The sequence below is a fragment of the Equus asinus genome, chromosome 4, assembly GCF_041296235.1.
Source record: "Equus asinus isolate D_3611 breed Donkey chromosome 4, EquAss-T2T_v2, whole genome shotgun sequence".
Lineage (NCBI taxonomy): Eukaryota > Metazoa > Chordata > Mammalia > Perissodactyla > Equidae > Equus > Equus asinus.
Genome location: NC_091793.1, coordinates 99,971,719 through 99,994,789, shown reverse-complemented (window position 1 = coordinate 99,994,789; position 23,071 = coordinate 99,971,719). Strand labels below are relative to the sequence as shown.

General features: G+C 38.8%; 1 protein-coding gene across 18 annotated transcripts in view; it reads left to right on the top strand.

Moving 5' to 3' along the window:
- Positions 1-10,828: 10,828 nt before the first annotated feature.
- Positions 10,829-23,071, top strand: part of WDSUB1 (WD repeat, sterile alpha motif and U-box domain containing 1) — a 56,405-nt gene continuing 44,162 nt past the window's right edge. For 2 of the 18 annotated variants that reach the window (XM_070507845.1, XM_070507844.1), the window contains exons 1-6: positions 10,874-11,013; positions 11,773-11,839; positions 13,432-13,633; positions 15,144-15,328; positions 19,446-19,535; positions 22,936-23,029. In XM_070507845.1, the coding sequence (XP_070363946.1) occupies positions 13,509-13,633; positions 15,144-15,328; positions 19,446-19,535; positions 22,936-23,029 (494 nt within the window). In that variant the 5' untranslated portion in view covers positions 10,874-11,013; positions 11,773-11,839; positions 13,432-13,508. Of the gene's footprint in view, positions 11,092-11,422; positions 11,507-11,772; positions 11,840-13,211; positions 13,634-15,143; positions 15,329-19,445; positions 19,536-22,935; positions 23,030-23,071 lie in introns of those variants that run through there. The other 16 variants (XM_070507839.1, XM_014859601.3, XM_070507841.1 and 13 more) reach the window with 15 other exon arrangements.

The window sequence follows — 23,071 nt, the reverse complement described above, 5'->3', positions numbered from 1 at the left end:
TGATGTAAGTGGGGTGTTGAGGTCCCCTACTATTATTGTTTGCTGTTAATTTCTCCCTTTATGTCTGTTAATAATTGCTTTATGTACTTTGGCACTCCCATGTTAGGTGTATATATATTTATAAGTGTTATGTCCTCTTGGTGGAGTGTCCTTTTTATCATTATATACTGCCTGCCTTTGCGTCTCATTGTCTTTCTATCTTGAAAGCTACTTTGGTGTAAGTATGGCAACGTCTGCTTTCTTTCGTTTGCCATCAGCTCAGAGTATGGTCTTCCATCCCCCATCACTCTGAGCCTGTGTTTATCTTTAAAGCTGAGATGTGTTTCCTGGAGGCAACATATTGTTGGGCCTAGTTTTTTAATCCATCCAGCCACTCTGTGTCTTTTGATTGGAGAACTCAATCCATTTACATTTAGAGTGATTACTGATATATGAGGGCTAAATACTTCCATTTTATCACTTGTTTCCTGGTTGTTCTATATTTCCCTTGTTTCTTGTCTCATGTGTTTTGGACTGCCAATTCAGTTGGATGTTTCCTTCTGATAGTTTTCTCCGTTTTCTCTTTATTTATCGTTTGTGTCTCTGTTCTGATTTTTTGGTTAGTGGTTACTGTGAGGTTTATATAAAAGATCTCGTAGACATGCTAGTCCATTTTCTGATAGCCTTTTATTTCCTTAGTCTAAGAAGGTTCTATCTTTTTCCTCTTCCCTAAGTTATTGTTGTCACCACTTATTCCATTTTGTATTCTGAGTTTGTGATTAAAATGAAGTGATTAGAGTTATTTATGATGCTTTCCTTCCCTTTATCTTTAATGTTATAATTAAGTGTTTACTAACATCTTCTGATAAAGAGCTGCAATTTTCTCATTTGTTGTTGTTGTTGTCTATTTATCTCCTTGCTCAAGGCTTTGTAAACTCTTTCCTTTTTTTCAGGTATGAGGGTCTTCTTGATCATTTCTTGTAGGGGGTAGGTCTAGTGGCAATGAACTCCCTCAGCTTTTGTTTGTCTGGAAAAGTTTTATTTCTCCATCATATCTGCAGCATATATTCACTGGATAGAGTATTCTTGGCTGAAAATTTTTGTCTTTCAGAATTTTGAATATATCCTTCCACTCTCTCCTAGCCTGTAAGGTTTCTGCTGAGAAATCCACTGAACACCTGATGGGGTTCCTTTGTAGGTTATTTTCTTCTGCCTTGCTGCCCTTAATATTTTTTATTTGCCATTGACTTTTGCTAGTTTTACTAATATATGCCTTGGAGAAGGTCTTTTATATTGATGTAATTAGGAGTTCTATTAGCTTCATTTACATGCCATTCCAGCTCCTTTCCCAGGTTTGATAAATTCTCTGCTATTATTTCTAAAGATTTAATTTTTTTCCTTTTTCCTCTCCAAAGCCCCCTGGTACATAGTTGTGTATTTTTAGTTGTGGATCCTTCTAGTTGTGGCATGTTGGATGCTGCCTCAGCATGGCTTAATGAGTGGTGCCATGTCTGCACCCAGGATTCAACCAGCAAAACCCTGGACCACTGAAGCAGAGCACACATACTTAACCACTCGGCCACGGGGCCAGCCCCAGTCTGCTATTATTTCTTTGAACAACCTCTCTGCTCCTTCCTCCCACTCTTCTCCCTCTTGAATACTTATAATCCTTATGTTGTGTTTGCTAATTGAGTCATATATTTCTCAGAGAAATTTTTCATTTCTTTTTAGTCTTAGTTCTCTCTCCTCCATCTGCTGCATTTCTATATTCCCAACCTCTAAATTACTAATTCTTTCCTCCATAATATCAGCTCTGTTTTTCAAGGACTCCAAATTTTACCTCATTCATTGTATTTTTCATCTCCAACATCTGTGATTTTTCTTTCTAGTTTCACTCTCTTTTGTGGAGAATTCCCTCTGTTCATTAATTTTATTCCTGAGAATGTTGAACTGTCTCTCTCAGTTTTCTTATAATTCATTGAGTTTCTTTATGATAACTATTTTGAATTTTCTGTCATTTAGATTGTAAATTTCTGTGACTTCATTATTGATTTCTGGGTACTTGTCATTTTCATTCTTGTCTGGACTGTTGATATGCTTCTTCTTTTTTTCATTTGGTGAGGAAGATTGGCCCCGACAACATCTGTTGTCAATCTTCCTTGTTTTGCTTGAGGAAGATTGTCCCTGAGCTAACATCTGTGCCAATCCTCCTCCATTTTTTGTATACGGGATGCCACCACAGCATGGCTTGATGAGCAGTGTGTAGGTCCATGCCCAAGATCCGAACCTGCAAACCCCAGGCCACCAAAGTGGAGTGTGAGAACTTACCACTCTACCAACTGGCTTGCCATGGAGTGTTAATGTACTTCATGCTATTTGATGGGGTGGACTTGTGCTGTTGCACAGAGGTAGTATCTGGTTGCAGATTCCACCTGCCACCACTGGGGTGGCAGGAGCTTTGTTTTCTGAGCCTGATGCAACCCCTGGCAGATGTGCATGTCTGTTGGAAGCTCTGCTGACTGGGCCCATCTGCATTTGCCTGCTGGCTGCTGCTGCTATATGCACATAGGCATAGGTGCTCTGGTGGGTATCTGCTGCTCTAGCTGACCAGCAGAGCTGGTGCACGAGGTGGGAGGCATGGAGGGGTGCTTTCTTTTGCACGTGTGATTCAGTGTACCACTGCTCTGCACTCACTGTCTGCCTGCCTAGGCTGCTTGGCTTGGTGTGGATGCCCAGTGATTGCTTAGTCACCTCGGTGTGGAGCTTTCCCACAGGCTGAAAGGCAACTTCAAGAGCATAAGCATTCCTGTTGACAGTTGCCTTTTCCCCCTTCTCCTCTCAGAGTCACACCCTAGATTGCTACCACCTAGGAGAGAGAGGAAATCCACTTACCTCCTTCCACTGCCTCCTGGGGTGGGGGGAAGGGAGTCCAGGAACCCCATCTTCAGACATAGGGCAGTGTAGACGTCTCAGACATTTATGGTGTTGTGTCACTGTCCTCTGATGGTTTGTTAATGTCCTTTTCATTGTATCTCAGCAAGGAGAGACTAAGGGAAGAGCTCGCTCCACCATGATGCTGTCGTCACTCCCAGCCTAGACTTTTTCAGTATTGAAGGGAATATTTTGATTTCCATTCTTGTCTCTTACACCTCTCTAAATTGGCATGGAATTCCAGTAGGGAAAACAGGTGCTATTTATTGGCTTCTTCAAACTATAATGAATGTAGCTGGAGCACATCAACTTTAACATTCCCACTGTCAGAGGCAACTTAATAAGGGATTCTGTATAGTTCTAGGCATTTATCACATCAACTTTTAAATTTGACTGGTATCTTTCAAGACTTTTAAAATTCATCTATTCATATATGGGTACCTGGTACAAATTGCTATTAATGTATCCTAAAAAGTACTTTTTTAGTATACTAAAAATATAAGTAATTATAAAAGCCATCATATACATAAATTGATTGATTATATATTGAATACTTATGTTAAATATTTACTATTAAGCTTCATTTGTTTTTGAGGAAGATTAGCCCTGAGCTAACATCTGCTGCCAATCCTCTTCTTTTTTGCTGAGGAAGACTGGCCCTGAGCTAACATCCTTGCCCATCTTCTTCTACTTTATATATGGGACACTCAGCACAGCATGGCTTGACAAGCAGTGTGTAGGTCTGCACCTGGGATCTGAGCCAGCAAGCCCCAGGCTGCCAACGCAGAACATGCGAACTTAACTGCTGTGCCACCAGGCCAGCCCCTTAAGCTTCCTTTTTAAATACTTTGAGGGTATTAGTTGCTATACTGGTTAAGTTGTCTTCTAATTGATAAAAGTCTTCTGTGACATCATGACATCTGTTCCATCATGTAAATCTGCCATCGCATCATTTCAAATATCTTGCCTTAAAACAGTAATGGTTTCATATATATTACACTTATTAGCAGTAGAGCTCTCATTTTTCAGTGTAGTCTGATTAATAATTTAATCTACTTGGGAAAACTATTAGAATAAATCCATGGAGTATGAAGGAATCAATATGAACTTTGATGCTATGAGGATTTATCAATAAGAAGTCTGGGTAGTCAATAAAAAATTAATAACAAAGGGGCCAACCCAGTGGCACAGCAGTTAAGTTTGCCCATTCTGCTTTGGTGGCCCAGGGTTCGCCGGTTCGGATCCTTGGTGCAGACACGGCACCACATGACAAGCCATGCTGGGGTAGGCCACATATAAAGTAGAGGAAGATGGGCATGGATGTTAGCTCAGGGCCAGTCTTCTTCAGCAAAAAGAGGAGGATTGGCAGCAGTTAGCTCAGGGCTAATCTTCCTAAAAAAAAAAAAATTAATAACAGAGCCCAACACATGTGAGAATGTGACTAAGGATGAGGTATTCAGAATTTATTTTTAAAAAGCCTTCGAAGATCATACAATGAGGAGGAAACTGGAACCCAGAGATTTTAAATGTCTTACAAATAAAAGTTGAAATCAAACAAGAACTCTGGTCTCCTAACTCCTGTTCTAATGCTCTTCACATTACCTCACAATTGTTAGGGATGACCATTTGTTCCTTCCTTCATTGAATAGGTATTATACCAGGCATAAAAAATTCAGTCATGGTCCCTTCTCTCAATGAACTCATAGGTTGCTGGGTGAGGCAGGGAGACTAATAGAGAGGTAGTCAAAATCATTGCAGTGTCGAGGGTTGTATATGTTAGAGATACAAAGAAGGAAGTGATACCATATTATGGAGTCAGGGAAGACTCTTTCACAAAAGAGATGATCACTGGTCTCAGTCTTGAAAAATGATTCCAATTGTGGGGCTGGCCCCGTGGCCGAGTGGTTAAGTTCGCGCGCTCCGCTGCAGGCGGCCCAGTGTTTCGTTGGTTCAAATCCTGGGCACGGACATGGCACTGCTCATCAGACCACGCTGAGGCAGCGTCCCACATGCCACAACTAGAAGAACCCACAACGAAGAATACACAACTATGTACCGGGGGGCTTTGGGGAGAAAAAGGAAAAAATAAAAAATCTTTAAAAAAAAAAAAAAACAAAAAACAAAAAAATGATTCCAATTGTAATAGTCAAAAAAGATAGAAAAGTCACTCCAGATAAAGGCACTCGTGTTCACGATGAGTTCAAGAGACTTCAAGAATTTGGTATAGCTAGAACAAAGCATAAGAACAGAAAGAGGCAGTAGATGAAGCTGAACAGGTATCCAGGGGATAAAACACAGAGAGGTACCTCAGGTTTGAAGCAGTTCTGGCTGATGTAAGCAAAAAAAGTCCATGGGAAGGATGTGCTGTAGCTCACAAGATTCAACTAAAGCTGAGAAGCAGGCTTAAGGAAAGACAGGAAGTAGGGCAAGTCTCTGGGTCTCAGTAGCGGGAACTGGAGCAGAGTCTCTCTAAGGCCCTGCATTAGGAATGACTCAACACCAACCACTTACATCTCTGTGTAACTCCACTTAAAGACTCAAATTCCCAGAAGAGATTGATTGACTATATGCTTAACCCTGGGATGTGTGTAGTGGGGACGGGGTGTTAGGAAGGCATTTCTGATACTTCTGCTAGGACCACATGGAAAGGGAGAGGCATAGCACCCCGAAGGAAGAACTGGATGCTATTACCTGAAGAAGAGGAAAGAAGGCTCGGCAGCAGAAAATGGCAGGTGTCCACTACAAGGGTTTTATACCGAGCTAAAGAGTTTAGAATATAGTCAGTTACCATTTATTGACTTCCTACTTTCACAAAATGTTTCCCAAAAGTGTGTCCCATGGAACTCTATTCCTTTGAGATGTTCATGAAAAATAGATTTCAAGGTTAAATCAAGTTTGGGAAACACTGCATACAATGTTCCCCCTCTAAGAGAATTATTACAGGCATTAGCAGAATAAAGCCTAAGACGTTCTTTAGCAAAGAAATCTGTTTAACTTTAACTCACCCAAACTTATTTGACTACAAAAATAATTTTTAAAAACAATGAAATATGTATTAATATCCACAAAAGTTATTTGAAACACTCTTGGAAAGCATTGAATCTTCTCATTTAATTATCATAACAACTCTTCAAGGTATTTTTATTCTCATTTTACAGATGAGAAACCCAAACTCAAATTTATTAAAACAAACAAACAATCACAAAAATTTTCCCAATGTTTCTGGTTTGGATGACTGCATGTTTATCGTAGTACCATTAAAAGCATAAGGGATTCAGGAGGAGAAACTGAAGAAGAAGTTCCCCCACAGTCAGAGTGGTGTTATCCTGAAAACAAAATGGTCAAACTGCAGATATAACGGCCCCTCCCCAAAAGGAGTAGCAGTTTTCAAATTTTAGATAAATAGCAATAGTGAGTTTGAGTTTACCCCATTTTAAGCAAAGATATTGTGCTGGCATATTTCTGTTGTTAATTTACAGAGGTGATAAGGGAATTCTAAAAACTATGAAGTCAGCCTTCAGTTACTGTGCTTACATCTCTCTAGCAGTTGCCTGAGGGTTCCAGTTGTCAATAGCTGCATAACCAAGCACCCCAAGACTTAGTGGCTTAAAACAACAATCTGCAGTTTGGACAAGGTTTGGTGAAAAGGCTCAACTCTGCTTCACAGGGCATCAGCTTTGGTGGCTCAACGGAGAGTTGGAGGATTCTCTCTCAAGAGGGTTACTCACAGGCACTGGCTGCTGGCTGGGGCTTAGCCTGGCCTGAGGACAGGAGCCTTAGTTCCTCTCCATGTGGGCCTCTATATGTCACCTGGGATTCTTCACATCATGGTGGCTGGGTGCGAAGGGAGAGTGATCTGAGAGCTGTATTGCTTTTATGACCTGTCTTGGAAGTTATATACTCTGTTACTTGAGGCAGTCACCATGACCCACCCAAATCAAACAGAAGGGACATAACCTTGCCTCTTGATAGGTAAGTGGCAAAGTTCTGGAAGAGCATGCGGGATGGGAAATATTGTTGTAGTCATTTTTGAAAAACGTAACTTGCCACGTTAGGTATGACATTTTATTATATTCTTTTAAATATGACAAGCGCCCTTCCCTCTGTAAGTTACAAACAGAAAGTAAAACTAAAGAAGTATCTTGATTTCTTTTAGGGAAAAATCAGTCAACTAGTTTGAAAGTCACTAGTGAAAAACTGGAGAAATATTAACACGAAACAGTGAGGTTAAAATAGAGACCTAACTCTATTTGGTCAATAATTGACAGGATATTCTAGTATGGGAAAGACTGGTATCATCAAAACATTGCATTCCAGACTACAATGGCAATGAATGGCAAACCTGATTTGCTAATTCTGCAAGTTGGACTATTGCTAGGTGAATTTGATTAGGCAATGTCTGTTATATTTTCTTCTTATGTAATCAAAAACCATGAATCTGAGATAAAAAATGAGGACTTTCTTCCCCCAAGAATGCATTTTTAACATCTTGAATTCTCTTGAAGAGCATTAGCAAAAAGATACTGTCAAATAAAGAATTCAAGCAAATGAGACAGAAGAAATAAAAGAAAAAAATATTAAAACTATGGGAAGTAGAAATTTAAAAATCCATAAACAAGAAAAATACTTCTGGTACCAAAGAGGAAGAAAAGGGCATAGTAGGAAATACAAGATTTCTTTACTATATAGCAAATTCCAAGGGTCATGCGTGTCATCACATTTCTCTCTGGTATTTTTATTTCCAGCCACACGTACCATCAGGCAGTTCTCACCATGCCCAGCATGCACCTTCCTCATCCTCTTTGTTTGGTGGCTCCTGGGTCCTCCCTTTATCTATACGGAGAACCAACTCAAAGAATTCTGCTCAACTCTCATTACTTGGTTGGCACCCCAGGACTGTGAGTGGTTTAACGGAAAGATGGCTAGTTAAAGATTGTAAAGTTTATTTAATGGCAAAGAATACGGGGAACTCAGAGAATGTGCCATAATGCAGAATATAACAGCAAGCTCCCAGACAGTTACAGTGTCCCAGATCCCCAGAGGTCTCTAATGGGAGGTGGCACTGTGGATGATACCAGGTGTGGAGAGTGAATGCATCAGTATGAGAACCCCTGGGCCATTCTCATGGATATCTCAAAAAACTTTTTTGAAGTATGATAGACACAAACACAAATGCACATATCATATGTTTTGAGCTGGATACTTTTTCTTTTTCTTTTTTTTTGCTGAGGAAGATTCACCCTGAGCTAACGTCTGTTGCCAATCTTCCTATTTTTGCTGGAGGAAGATTAACCCTGAGCCAACATCTGTGCCAATCTTCCTCTATTTTGTATGTGGGTTGCTGACACAGCATGGCCGTTGACAAGTGGTGTAGGTCCACGCCCAGAAACCAAACCCAGGCCACTGAAGCAGAGCATGCCAAACTTAACCACTAGGCCTCAGGGCCGGCCCCAAGCATGACATATTTTTGCAAACTGAACACCTTAAGGGAGTTTTTATATCTTGTACTCTGTCCTGCCCAACTGTTTTGAAAATTCTGGCCTTGGGTTTGCCTGCAGAGCTGAACAACCCAAATATGTTGGTATTTACTGTGAAACTGGGTGTTTCCCAAGCTCATCCCTCAGCTGGCCCATGCTGCAAGCCTATTTAAGACCCACTCCTACCCATCTGTTCTAATTACTCCAGTGCCTATCATCTCTCTCTCTCTCCTTTGAGCTCTTGGTTACTCTCGACCATACATTTCAGTAATCAGTGGCTCACTAGTTGATTCACACCTATTCTGTTCCCATTTGATTGCATTTTGAGATTGCGTTGTTGCTCACTATTTAATTGAAAACTTAGTTTTCCTTTAAATATATCATTTAAAATTGCTTTCTATAATCCTCAAGTAGTAATATTACTAGGAGCACAATTAGAAATTAATGATAAAACAGGATTATTGACCACAGTTACATAATTGAAGCAAAGAATGCATAAAATATTCAAATCTTCAATATTCCAAGTCAAAGTTCAGCTATTTTGACATTCTGTCTGTCCCGTGAGATAAGATAACCAGTTCACTCATGTGCTCAAAGATCTCTACAAATTCTTACAATGTTTCTCTAGCATATTGGCAAAATATTTTAATTAACATCTCCCAAATTGCCAGCTGGGAGACTGCAGACCTACTACAATAGGGCTTCCCTCTCTGAAATTGCCTTTCCCTCCAGGACAGGCAAAGCTGACCATACCGGCCTCGAGGTTACCGTGCTAAACTACCAGCATGTGTAGGCAGGAATTTCTTTTACTTAAAGAATATTATAACTACTTTTAGTCATCAAATTAGTGAGAATAAAAAAAATTACTCAAGTCTGTCAAGAATGTGGAGAGACAGGCACAACCATATGTTGCTGAGAGTATAAACAACACAACTTCTCTGAAATGCAATATGGCAAGATGGATTAAGAATCTTTACACTCATATGCCCAGTAATTCCATTTCTATTTAACAATTTCCTTAGCAAATGTTCCTAAATGTGGGTAAAGATTCATGTACAAAGCCATTTAATCCAGTATTATTTATAATAAGCACAAAAATATTGAAACAACCATCCAACGACAGGGAAAATGTTAAATAAACTATGGTATGTTTCTGGAAATGTGGACCATTAGAAAGAAAAGGTAATTAAGCTACTGAAGAAATTTTAGACATGGAAAATGCTCAGGATACAAGTTTAAGATTTAAAAGGCAGTTTGCAGGACTTTTTGTAAAATCATTGATATTTATATGAATGAAAGTGAAAGGAAATGTTATCTCTGAGTGAGTTATCTTTGAGTGGTGTGATTATTGGCTATTTTTCTTATTTATATTTTCTATATTTCCTACAGAGAGCTCTATGATTTATACAATCAAAAAGTTGTTTTTAGAAAAATACTGTTCTGGCAGTACTTTGGCACACAGTCAGGTGTTCAAAGTCTTAATCATGATGCACTCGTTAATCAACTTAAAAATCCCAGCAGTATCTCAAATCATGAATTTTGATCTCCCCTTTCCCGTTTCTCTTTTTCATTACAAATCATTTCCAGTAATCTCAATTTCATCTCTAAATCTGAGCATTTTAGATTACTCTTCAAATATATGGCTTTAGTTTCCTCACGTTGATAATTTTGTTTCCTCGTTAAAGAAAACTCTAAAGTCGCATGCATTAAAAGTAAAAGCTAGCTATCTGTGATTTTTGCTGAACATAGTCCTATACTGTGTCATGCACTTAGTTAAGTATTAGCATGGTTAGGAACTTTTTTCTGGACTTTTTAATCTCAAAATGGATTGGCAAGATCACTTTGTCGTCAGTTACACATGGAAACCACGGTCTGTGAGCCTAGGAGATACACTTGGAAAGGCTAGTAGAAATGCACATCGGATTCAGGCGACACCAGGGTATCCACCCGGGCCTGTCCAGTGGACAGCTGGAACCGCAGGACTAAGGCCCAGAGGCAAGCAGCCTGCCCTGGCCCTGGAAACAGAGATTTCGGAAACCTGAGCACAAACGCTAAGGCAGAAGATCCCAAGTCATGGACCGCTGAGGGCAGAGCTAGCCTAAACAAAAAACACCAATCAGAGAAGTCAGAGAAGAGACAGAGGAGAGTAGAGAAAGACCAGAGAGGAAGGAGATTGAAGACCTTTGAGCTGGAATAACCAGAGTTGATACAATGCCCCTTTTAAAACCACATGTCAGGCTCTCGCTAGACCTTGGAACCTCGGCTTGCTCAGTTGGGAAAAGTTGCAACTAAAGATTCTTATTAAATCTTATCTCATCTTGATCAGCTTCCTCAACTGGGGGAAAACTGCAACTAAAGGTTCTCCTTAAGCCTGAACTCATCTAGAGCCTAATCCTTCCCATGAGCGGGCGGCAGGATGCGCATGCGCCGCAGCGCGGGCTGGCCCCCCGAGAGGGCGGAGCCTGTTTCTTTCGCTTTGGCGTTTCCACGGGTGCCAGCCCCGCCCGCCGCACCTGTGCGTCCCTTGCGCTGCGCTGCTTGCGAGCCCCGAGGGCGGCTCCCGCTGCGGGGGGTCTGCTGGGTGAAGGGGCGGCGCCCCGGGCCAGTTTAGCGGTGGTGGCCGCAGGTAGGGGAGCGCGACGGGGCTCGGCCCGCGGAGCCTGCTCGCTCGGGGCGTCTGAACGCTGTGTTTCTCGGAATCGTTGTAAGCGCGCGAAAGGGACCGGCCAGGGCCTTGACGGGAGCGAGGACCCCGGGGAGCCGGGCGGGCCTACGCGGGTGGCGTGGAAGCCCAGCTGGGCGCCTCCCGAGCGCGGGTGCTCGCACCCCGGACGGTCCGCGCCCGCCTGGTCTCCCGAGGCCGCCCTCCTGCCTCTGGTCGCCCAGTCCGCGGAGGGCCAGCCGTCTTTCAGAACTGGGAGAATCCCCGGGCCCTGCGAGCGCGGGCCGAGTCGCGGGCTTGATGTGGGTGGGGGGGAGGGGGGCTCTTGGCACGGTTTGCGTTTGCTCTGGGTTAGACGGATTTGCGTGTGTAGACGCTGGCGAGTGGACCCGGTTTGCCCGGAGACTGAGCGTTTGGTGTGACAGCTGAGGCCTGAGTGGACCACGCCCCGAGGCAGGTAGGGGAGGCTGGAGAGCGCTTTTCAACACAAACTGTTCCGCCGACGCCGTCTCTGCCCTTCGATGTGGGGCTTGTCACTGCAGAGGGAGCAGAGAGCCACAGGGGTGTGGCAGCCAAAGTTTGTTTGGAAAATTACCTGCGTGCACTCGCACAGTTGGGATTTGAGAGATCTCCGGAAAGCATCGTCTGATCTTGTTTTCGGTGCAATGATAACAGGCCATAGTCGATCTGGATTTTTCGTGTTTTTTTCTGTTTGTTTTCTAGACGTTATTGGGGTTTCTGTTTGAAAAAAAGAGGTTGAACTTTTGGAATAAGATACATAGTGGAAAAGGTAGGCTCCATCTCTTTGTGATTATTTCTGTCAGTTAGAACAAAGGATTGCGAATTTTACCATCCAAGGTTATACCTGTCCTTTCAGGGCTTGATTATCACCTCATTCTATACCAGTTTTCCACTGTCAGATTATTTTTAGTATTAGTAGCTTTATTTTTAATTTTCTGATCATTTCATATTATGCTCATATATAATCTTTAAAGGCCAGAACACAATTGGATTTAGGAAAAAATAAATATCTGTTCAACAAATATTTGTGCACATTAGGTGCCTGACTGTTTTTTACATATTATGGATACAGAAATGAGAAAGATGGACAAGATCTCAACTCCTTTGGTGCTTACATTCTAGGAAGGGGAGACAAGCAACAAATACACCAGATGGTGGTAATTGCTACGCTGAGGACTGAAATAGTGTGATGTGCTAGCCTAGAGAGTAGCTTCTTTAGATTGGGGAACCTTCTCTGAGGAGGGACATTGAAACATGAATGAGGACTAGGATTCCAGGAGCAGAGGGAAGAGCATGTCAGTGTAAGAAAACTGCTTTATGAAGATGGAAGACCAGAATCCGTTTGACCAGGGAGGCTGGAAAGCAGTGAAAGGGAGAGAAAGTGGCAGGAGTTGAGGTCTGAGAAGTGGGCAGGCAATAGCCTCATCACAGAGGGTTTTGTAAGGCGTGGTGAGGAGTTTGCATTTTATCCTAAATTTGTTCTTAAGTGCAGTCTGGCTAAGTCCATTTTTGGCCGCTCTTTCTCTTTGGTTTCCTTGATTTATTGGTTCTTCACCTCAAATCTTTTTATTCTTTTTGTTCTTGATCAAACTAGATGAAAGAACATGACAGGATAGCTTTCAACGCTGCCACTTAAATTTTGGGTGAAACCGTTTGTTCGTTTTTATGAGTGAACCATTCAGTTCTGCATCTTAAAGGCAGAGCAATAGCCTTGGCTCCATCCTATGGAAGGAGCGGCCTAGTCAGTTTGTTAAAACAGTGAAAAATCTTTTGAGTTGAGATTAGCAGATCTGGAATGAAGCAGTGTTGAAAAGTAGTTAAGGGAAAGGCTTCAAAGGTGAAATAAATACCCAGAGTTTTGGATGTTCAATGTCAAATTAGTTTGAAGTTATTTGACAGGTTTTTTTTCCAGGAGTTAAGGAACTTTGTTGGTATGGCAGTGGTGACTGGGATCATCATCAGAGGTTAAAGTCTTATAATTGTTTTATTTCTCTCCAAATTATCCTTATCCCAGGTGTAATAGATTGAATGTAGGAGCTTTCATTGAGCAAATTCTTTGATTTTGGCCCTTTTATAAGGATTTGAGTTGCATTTCTTTGATTCCTAGAATGAAGTAACCTTTATCTATGTAAACATTGCAGGATATTTTACTTCAAATAAAGAACATGGTGAAACTAATTCACACGTTAGCCGATCATGATGATGATGTCAACTGCTGTGCTTTCTCCTCTGCCCTCTTGGCTACTTGCTCCTTGGACAAAACAATTCGCCTGTACTCTCTGAGTGACTTTAGTGAATTGCCACACTCCCCCTTGAAGTTTCACACCTATGCTGTCCACTGCTGCTGTTTCTCCCCTTCAGGACATATTTTAGCTTCATGTTCAACAGATGGTACCACTGTCCTGTGGAATACTGAAAATGGGCAGACTTTGGCGGTGATGGAACAGCCCAGCGGTAGCCCTGTGAGGGTTTGCCAGTTTTCCCCCGACTCCACTTGCTTGGTGTCAGGGGCAGCTGATGGAACGGTTGTTATGTGGAATGCACAGTCATACAAGTTATATAGGTATGAATATTTCAATCCTTCCCATTTTTAATCCTATTAACAGATCTACCAAAAAAATAGCAGAAAGCAGAATGTTTTGATGACTTTAAGAAGCAGGTAATTTTAGACATGACAAGGAAAAATATTTCAACTTCTGAAGGTCATCCAAGCAGATGTTTCATATAATTCTTGTAGATTTGCTTGGCTCTGAGTTTTAAATTTCAAATCTTTCTTTTGTAAAATAAAGGTTAATCTTGTTAGACTTTTATGCATTTTTATTGTAAGAGTGAGGCAAAGAAAACAGTCTTTTGAATAAGATTCGTGATTCTGGTCTTTTTGTCACTCGTGGCTCATGTTCTCAGTAATAAAGTAATAGTAGGTAAGTCTCACCTGTTTCCTGATGAGGATTCTTGCTGCGTAAATGACCAAGCCCAGAAAAAAGAACTTTGTGAGTAGTAGCCACCTGAAAAACTCCTTTCGGATAAAAATACGACAGTTAATTTACACTGGTGATGTTTGGTTTCAACTTACCAACATTAACAGAATGTAGTTTTATGTATTTATATTGTAGTGAAATACATGTAACCTACCATTTTCACCATTTTTAAGTGTACAGTTCAGTGACGTTAAGTACATCAAAACCCGCAGAGTTGTAAATGTTACCAGTTAAAATAGTCTAATGTACCTTCCTTCCCTTCTTCCTACCCCTCAACATCGTTGGGAGCACAGGTGCCAGCTGGTCAACAACTGTTGCTCATTTACGTTTAGGTTTTTGGGTTGAAGAAAATGATGTGTTTTAAGTGGTGTTAATAGTGTACAGAGAAGGCATGAAGAATGAAATATTCTTTTTATGAATGAAATACAGCTGTCATTAGGGAATCTACTTTTTCGCTTATCAGGTGATAAATTCTGCATCTATAGGATCACTTCCCTAATGTCTGTAATTAGTGATGGAAAAATGATCCACTCCTGTAGATTTAAGCACTAGATGGAACACTGTTTTGTTTCCTAATTGAGAAAATAGTGTTGTCAGCACAATGCTTCCTTATATTCCCAAGATAACTTTAACTTGTTCACAGCATTTTCTTTTCATAAACGATTTATATTTGAAGATAAGATGAAAGGCCTTACTTTTGCTTCTGGGTGATTTTAACACAAAAGTTGAAAGTACTTTTTTCTTTTTTAATATATGACTATAGTTGGTGTCATTGCTTTTGGTAAGTTTTGTAGATTTTAGTGTGTTCATACTGACTTGCCATGTGGAAAAATATGAAGATATAAGGGCTTTGGATCCCTATAGTTTAGCCTTGAACATGTTAAGATAATGTTTAAATCCTCTGTATGAGAAAGCATATCTCAGTTTATAGCCTATAAATGGTATTTTACTTCTAGAGACATCTCCTGCCCTTTCTCTCTAGTTCTATGGTAACCATTTATCCTCTTTTTACTATATCAAGCTGCTCTTAGAGATTGTAATACAAAGTAAAAGATGCTCTGAAATGAAAACCCCCTTGTTTTGCTTTTATTTCAGATGTGGTAGTGTTAAGGATGGCTCCTTGGTGGCCTGTGCATTTTCTCCTACTGGAACCCTCTTTGTCACTGGCTCCTCGTGTGGAGATTTGACACTGTGGGATGATAAAATGAGGTGTCTGCATAGTGAAAAAGCACATGATCTTGGAATTACCTGCTGTGATTTTTCTTCACAGCCAATTTCTGGTTAGTTATTTTACTCTCTTAAGCATTACTAATTCGTATTTGTAGTTTGGATATGACTTTTAGTTCTTTTGTTCATTTTCATTTCATCCTTAGTGAAAGGAGGAACCCTTTTAATTCATTCCTTTTAAAGAATCATCCTTCTCCTGTATCTTTTTTGATCAAAATGAAGTCATGAAGAAATACAGGAAAATCAGATTATCAGATTCTTTAGTGTATGTGGGGGGTGACTCAACCTGGTAGAATGGATCTGGGTTCCTTGAATATGGTAATTCGGAGGACTTCACTCTATTGGTTGTACTGTGATTTTTCAGGTACAGTATATTGATATTCAAATAGAAATGTGAAATTAAAAAATTAGAAACAGAAGCTACATTTTCCATTTAGTAATTTAATCTTCCAAAAGCTAAATTTATAAAATAAGATGTTTACCAACACAGTTCATTTTTAGAAAAAGAAGAAACAAAAACTCCATAATACAGGCTCTTGGTTTTAAATGGATACAGTGAAATGGGAAGTTTTCTTTTTGTATTTTCGTCTTCTGTGTTAGGACGGAAGTTCTGCTTTTGTCCATCCAGTCTTGTTGCCAGACCAGTGCTGTCTTGCAGCAAGATAATGTGAGCTACATATGTAAATTTAAAATTTTCTGGTAGTAGGCGAAATTGATTTTAATAACATTTCATTTTACTCAATATATCTAAAATATTTCAGTAATTGGTAATAGAAATTATAAGATATTTTACGTTATTTTGGTACTAAGTCTTTGAAATCTGGTGTGTATGTCACATTTCAGTTTGTACTAACCACAATTCAAGTGTTTGTAGCCACGTGTGGCTAGTGACTACCTTATAGGACAACTCAGGTCCACACAGTAGGCAGGATGGTTTTGTCACTCCCCTGTTTCAAACCTGTCAATGGCTTATCAGAATAAGATTAAGGTGAGAATATGAGAATATAAGAATAAGATTAAACCAAATCTAAAACACAAAGCCTGTAAGTACCTTACACATTCTGTTTCCCTGCCTCATCTCCAATCATGGTTGGCCTCGTTCATTCTCTTGCCGCACTGGCCTCCTTTCGTTCCTCGAGTGTTTCTAAGATTTGTACAAGGATTTTACATGCGGACCCCTCACCTGGTTCACCCTAAGTCCTTTACCTTTAGATTTCAGGTAAGAAATCGCTTGAGAGGAGCCTCGCCTGCTCTTCCCCCTTGCACTCAGTCTAAACCATTTTGATATAGTCTTTTATTTGCATGCTTTTTCTTTTATAGTACTTAGAGAAGTATCACAATTTTTAATTATATATTTACTTATATGGATTATGTTTAATGGTGTTTTTCCTGTTAGTTTGTAAGCTTGTGAGGACAGGGCCTGGGCCTGTTTTATTCACAGTGCCTGGTGCATGTTAGGCCTTGAAATGGAGATTGATGAGAAAGATTCCTTCTAGCGATTTGCTGAAAGTTTTTGTTTTTGTTTTTTAACCTTCTAACATCATGTAGCAAATTAATAGATTTCTTTTTCATGAACCCATTCTTATGTTAACTTTTCTACCTAATTTAATTATGATAATTTATTCTTTTAATATATTGTTTTTGTGCAGTTTTATTCTAAAAAGACCAGCTTGTAACAGACAAGAACCGTTTCTTCCATTTCTGTGGAACGTTCTCCAAATCTTATAGGCACTCAATGAATCTTTGATGAATTACATAAATGGGGGAAATTAGTTTCTTTTTTAATTCTAAATTATCTGAAAATAGATTTTCAATTAAAATATCATTATTATGTTAATATTAGAGTAAAACTAAGGGCATCCTTGTCCTGTCTTCAAAAGGATCTGCAGGTGGTGGGGCCTGGAAAGGTTCAGTAAACCAAGCAGAGAATTCTCAGTGAGATTCTAAAATAAGTGTAATGCCCACATCCCTACCCTGCCTTTGGAGTGTATTTCAAAGTATATTTCTCAGTATAATTCTAATGTGTCCCTTCTTTAGTTTCTTTAGTGCTGCTTCTGTTGAAATAGATATTAACCTATGTGTAAATTCCCTGAAACAGATTGATACATGCTTTAAAAGTGATTATTATAGGAATTTGGGGGAACTACTGTATTTTCTTAAAAGACAAAGTATGTAATTTTAATTTGTTTAATTTAGTATTTGTTAATATCTATGTATGACATATTGACTCCTCTGTCTTTGTGACATTTTGCTCAAGTAAGGAAAAATAATCCTGTTTGTGCCTGAGGATAAAGGATCAATTCTCTCCAGTTTTTAAATGATAAAGTTTAGATTAGGTTTTTGTTACAATTTAAATATTTTTCCTGAAGAAAACTGTGTTTTTAATATTATATTTAGATATTAAGGCACATTTTAAGCTCCATAATTTTACATTGTCTTAGCTGAATTCTCACTACTTAAATCAGAAACTTCAGAATTAACTTCAAAAGATCTATTTAGTCAAGAAGCAATGAAAAGAAAAAATTTTCCTGATTGGATCTAGTGCTTAAATATTCTACCCTTAGCCATTTATTGAGTAAAATGGTTTGGCTTAAAAAAGACGTAATGGGGGCCAGCCTGGTGGCGCAGTGGTTAAGTGCACATGTTCTGCTTTGGCGGCCTGGAGTTCACCGATTTGGATCCCGGCTGCGAACATGGCACCACTTGACAAGCCATGCTGTGGCAGGGGTCCCACATATAAAGTAGAGGAAGATCGGCATGGATGTTAGCTCGGGGCCAGTCTTCCTCAGCAAAAAGAGGAGGATCGGTGGCAGATGTTAGCTCAGGGCTAATCTTCCTCAAAAAAAAAAAAAAGATCTCTGAGAAAGGATGCCCTTTGGTTGAACCTGTGCTATGAAGTGAAAAAATGCTATTAAAATATGGAAGTCCCTTGGAGTTAGAAAAACTTTCAGTGAAAAAGAAGTTAATTTATTGTATGGTAAATAAGGTATGTGTGCTTTCAAAAAGACAGAGTCCATAGAAAAAATTTGTTTTACATACCCAGGTGTATAAATTAAATACCACATACCCAACGTTTGCAAAACCAGAGTGCAATCTTAAGATGGATATTAGGTTTCTTAAATGTGCTGTATTGCATATGAGTGCAAAAACCTCTTTTGATCAAACCACATCTGTGATATTAGGTGGAACTCCTGTAAAATTGAGTCGATGATGTCAATATTTACATTACTCACAAGTATTTAGGAACTTATTTAGTAGGTATGTAAAGATACACTGAAATTATCTAAATAAGCATAAAAACTAGTGAGTTTTTTGTGACACCGAATTTACTGATTACTTTCCCTAATTTGTGTAATATTTTCCACCAAATCACATGGATCGAATTGATGTTATTTTGGATTTATATAATTCCAGCCTTTGTCTTGATTAAATCAAATGGAAAAAAATCTTTTTATTATTCCATGTGAACTATAGACTAAGCTTTTAAGAAATGTTGATATCCTTAAAAAATTGGGAATAATTAAGCATTTAACACTCATTATCATAACTGACTTTTCTTCCTAATATTTCCCATCAATGCTGGCCCCATAGACTCTAAAATTGGGTTGGAGGATGCCCTAGGTTTAGTGGCTCAATATTGGCCCTTGAAGCCTTGAGTTATATCCTTAGTGGGAGGTAAACTAAAAGGTATTTTGTTGGGGCTGGCCCAGTGGCGCAGCAGTTAAGTTCTCACGTTCCACTTCAGCAGGCCGGGGTTTGCCAGTTTGGATCCCGGTTGTTGACCTACATACCACTTATCAAGCCATGCTGTGGTAGGTGTCCCACATATAAAGTAGAAGAAGATGGGCACAGATGTTAACTCAGGGCCAGTCTTCCTCAGCAAAACAGAGGAGGATTGGCAGCACATGTTAGCTCAGGGCTAATCTTCCTCAAGAAAAAAAAAATTTATTGTAGCAATTTCAGGAGCTAAAGTTATAATCCTTTGAAGTACCTTGTTTAAAAGAAATTCTTTAACCAACATTTTCATTGTATGGTATAAGTTAATATTGTCTGTGAATATGGTTTAAATGAATAGAATTAACAGATCTCAGTATGAGAAATTGAAAAATTTTTGCTTTAGATGTTTTATCAATTCTTGTGTATTTATTTTTAACAAATTTACATTTATAGATGGAGAACAAACACACTTTTTCCGATTGGCATCGTGTGGTCAGGATTGCCAGATCAAAATGTGGGTTGTTTCTTTTACCCATGTCTCAGGTATGGATTCAACTAGTCGCTCTCTAAAATTATTTGTGATCCAGATAGAATTTCTATTTTAATTGATCTTTTTACCTAAGGTACTCTGAGTATCTAAAAATGATCATAAAAATATGTTTTAAGAACTTTTAATCAAAGTAATTACATAGATGTGATTTAAAGATTGACCACTCACTGCTAATTATGATGTCACCACCACTACCACACTTATTCCTGCTTACCAAAAGTAACCACTTTGCACTTGGTTTTCAACTCTTGGTGGTTTCCACAGTTTCTGTAAATATTATTTATACCACCCTATTTTAAATGTATTCACTATAGTTACTGTTATTTTGAGTGTGGGGGTCTTTTTCCCATGCATGGTACTAATCCTTCAAGTGACCCTTCAATCAAGAAACTTACGTTGTTCAGTTTTGGAGTACAGCATTTCTTTGTGATAGTTCTTTAATGATTTATATGTATTTTCCCCCCACATTTATCTCTTTTTCCTACTTTATAGGGAAATTCCTCACCTTTATCTTTTAATTTTCTTCTGAATTTTTTATCCCATCTATCATCTTTTCAATTTCTAAAAGCTCATCGTCTTCTCTGTTTCTTTTTCAAAGTGTCCTCCTTTTATTTTATGAATGCAAGATCTTCTCAAAACTCTCAGGATACCAATTAGAGGCTTTTTGTTTTGTTTTGTTTTTGTGTTCCCTTCTGTTTCCTGATCATCTTTGTTTGCTCTGGGGCCCTTTTTTTGTTTACCCTGATCTTTCGTGTGGTTACCGTCTTCAAATGTCTAGTGATCCTTAGTACTCTATTTACATTGAGTAATTAGACAATAAGATATTTAGAAACCCTGCATGTTGTGGTTTGTTGTTGCTGGCTTCCCTTTGGAATAAGAAGGTGGGTTGTGGGTTGGGGGCTTAGAAAGTGTGGGTGTCTGTGTTGCCCTGGGGCTGCGATGGAGCTCCCCTGGCAGTCATTATTTTCCTTGGAAATATTTTGCCTGGGGAGAAGCATCTGGCTTTCATGCAGCATACTATGGGTGAGGTCAGGGAGGGCCTGGAGGTAGACGTTGAGTGTTTCAGAAGCAGACTTTTAGTTAATTTTTCTGTTTTCATGTCCTTATCTGTGTCGTTGTGTCTTTGCTTTTCCCTGCCGGTGATAGTCCTAAGTGTTTTGTGGTTTTCTAGGGCAGACTAGCTTTCTTCTTGGCTATAGCACCCTCCCTTTGCATTTAGGGCTGTTACTCCTCTACACTGCCTCTCGATTAATTTGCTTTCTGCCTTCCCAAAATTGGTTTCAGTTTCTGATGTGCTGATGCCCCCCTTCCTGTTCTCTTCGTTGATGTGATTTTATATCTTTATTAATTCCTTTATTATCATTTAATGGGAACTCTGAAATTATATGGTTCATTGACCATCTTGCTTCAGATACCTAAAAATATTTTGTTACCTAGTAATCTTCAGTTAAATCACAAGCTACATTTCATTGTTTATAATTATTATCAAAGATAAAGCTGGACGCTAGTTAAAATGGTAAGGACAGAGTTTAATCAGTAATATACTATTGCAATAGGGAAAAGAGTCCAGCATGAACTGAACTCAACTTCAGTTGAGGTGACTGGGCGTTTTAAAGGGAGAATGAGAGAATAAAGAGGGGTATAAGTGGAGGCTCTGTTGAGTCAGGGAAGTGAAAAATTACAAAAGCAGGAAGGGAGGGGTTGGTCCATGTGAAATTCATCTGAGTTTGCTGACTGACACTTAATGGAAGTTAGGCTCCTACCCACCCACAGAGACTGGGGGACAGGGGCCCTCTCTTCAGGTATTGACTGGAGCAAACAGTAAATTCTTTGGCAGCCTTGAGTTTTCTCAGGCAGGCACTTTAAGGGAGCTAGGGTCATCCTAGGGATGCAGCCTTGTGCTCTTAGAAAGTATGTTAGTTTAAGCAAAGGTCAAGGTCAAAGCTTAGTCAAGAAGAGGGCTCCGAAGAGCTAGCTAGAGTTTGGTCAAGGAGAGAATCTTGTCATTATCCTAGTGCATAGAGAGGGGCCTATTGCCAGGAAATACATACATTTCTTTTTGTGGAAATTTAGTTAATTTATTGCCTGTTAGGTTACGTTTAGTAGTTCTTTTAACGTATTCAATGACATGCTGGTGAGGATAAGAGTTCCTTTACTTCTCTGGTCTATCTTCTTCCTTCTGCTCCTGTCAAAGTAAAATTCTTATAATAAACCATAAATACGGTCATATATGTAGATGTTCTAAATACAATATATCTTTAATACTTGTTCAAAGATAAAGCTTTTCATTCATTGGAAAATGTTTTTACACTGACTCTTTAAAAACATATATAACAGTTTATAAATGTGCAGTTAAAGCCTCTTTATAAAGCATTTATCATCATTTGCACCTAATTATTTTACTTGCTTGTTTGTAGGAAGGAATAGATAGATGTGTGGATCTCATACTTGAGAATGTAACCTATTCTTATGGTCATATTGCAGATTTTACAGGTCTTCATTTGGTTTGCAACTCAACATTTTTGCTTTGTTTGATAATGCTTACATCTTTTCTCCAAGATAAAAAAATATATTTTTCTATTTTTGATAGAAATAAAATGTATATTTAATAATAATTAAATAAAATATATTTTTTGAAACATTTACCTGCTCTAATGACCTTTTTGTTTAGTTAAATGCTTGCTATCTTAAAAGCCATTAACACTTCAAAAAAGTTTTTATTAGGTCTGAGAAAATTATAGATTTCACTATTTCCTTGTCTCCCTGGACGAACTTCTTAATAATTATTTTTATAGATTGTCAGTGAAACATGTTGAATTCCCTTGGTTTATCTTTAAAATAGATGTGATATTTCTTTTCAGTAATTATAGAAAGCATAAAAAGGATTTTAGTGTTACCGTACTTTGTAGGAGTATTATAAGATATATTGGAAATATGTATAAATTACCACTGATTATTTTTTATTTAGGGAATGATAAAATATTTCATCAGACTTAAAAAACTATAGCCATTTGATTCTTTTTAGGCATTTGGGCAATTGAGATATATATGTATATATTTTTTATTAGACACCAAGATTATAGTGTAGTTGAAAATTTTATATTTTTATATACTTTAAAGAGCTTAAAATTTAAAAAATAATTTGATAATTATAACCCCGCCCCTGGTCTAGCCTTTGCTGAGCACGCCATTTTCTTTCCCCATTACTGAACTTCTGAAACCACTTAATCACACTGCCTTCCATTACCTGAGTTGCATGAGGATTTTTTCATTTTTGTGTCCTTTAGGCACTCAAAGATTGTTTATTGAATAAATAAGTGAAATAGTTTTGACTTAAAAAATAAATTATAAGCATGGTCACCTTGCTAATTTTTCTCACCTTGTTATTTGCAGGTTTTGAATTAAAATATAAAAGTACACTGAGTGGGCACAGTGCTCCTGTTCTGGCTTGTGCCTTTTCTCATAATGGGCAAATGCTAGTCTCGGGGTAAGCTATTTAGTTTAATCTCCTTAAACCATTTTGATATAA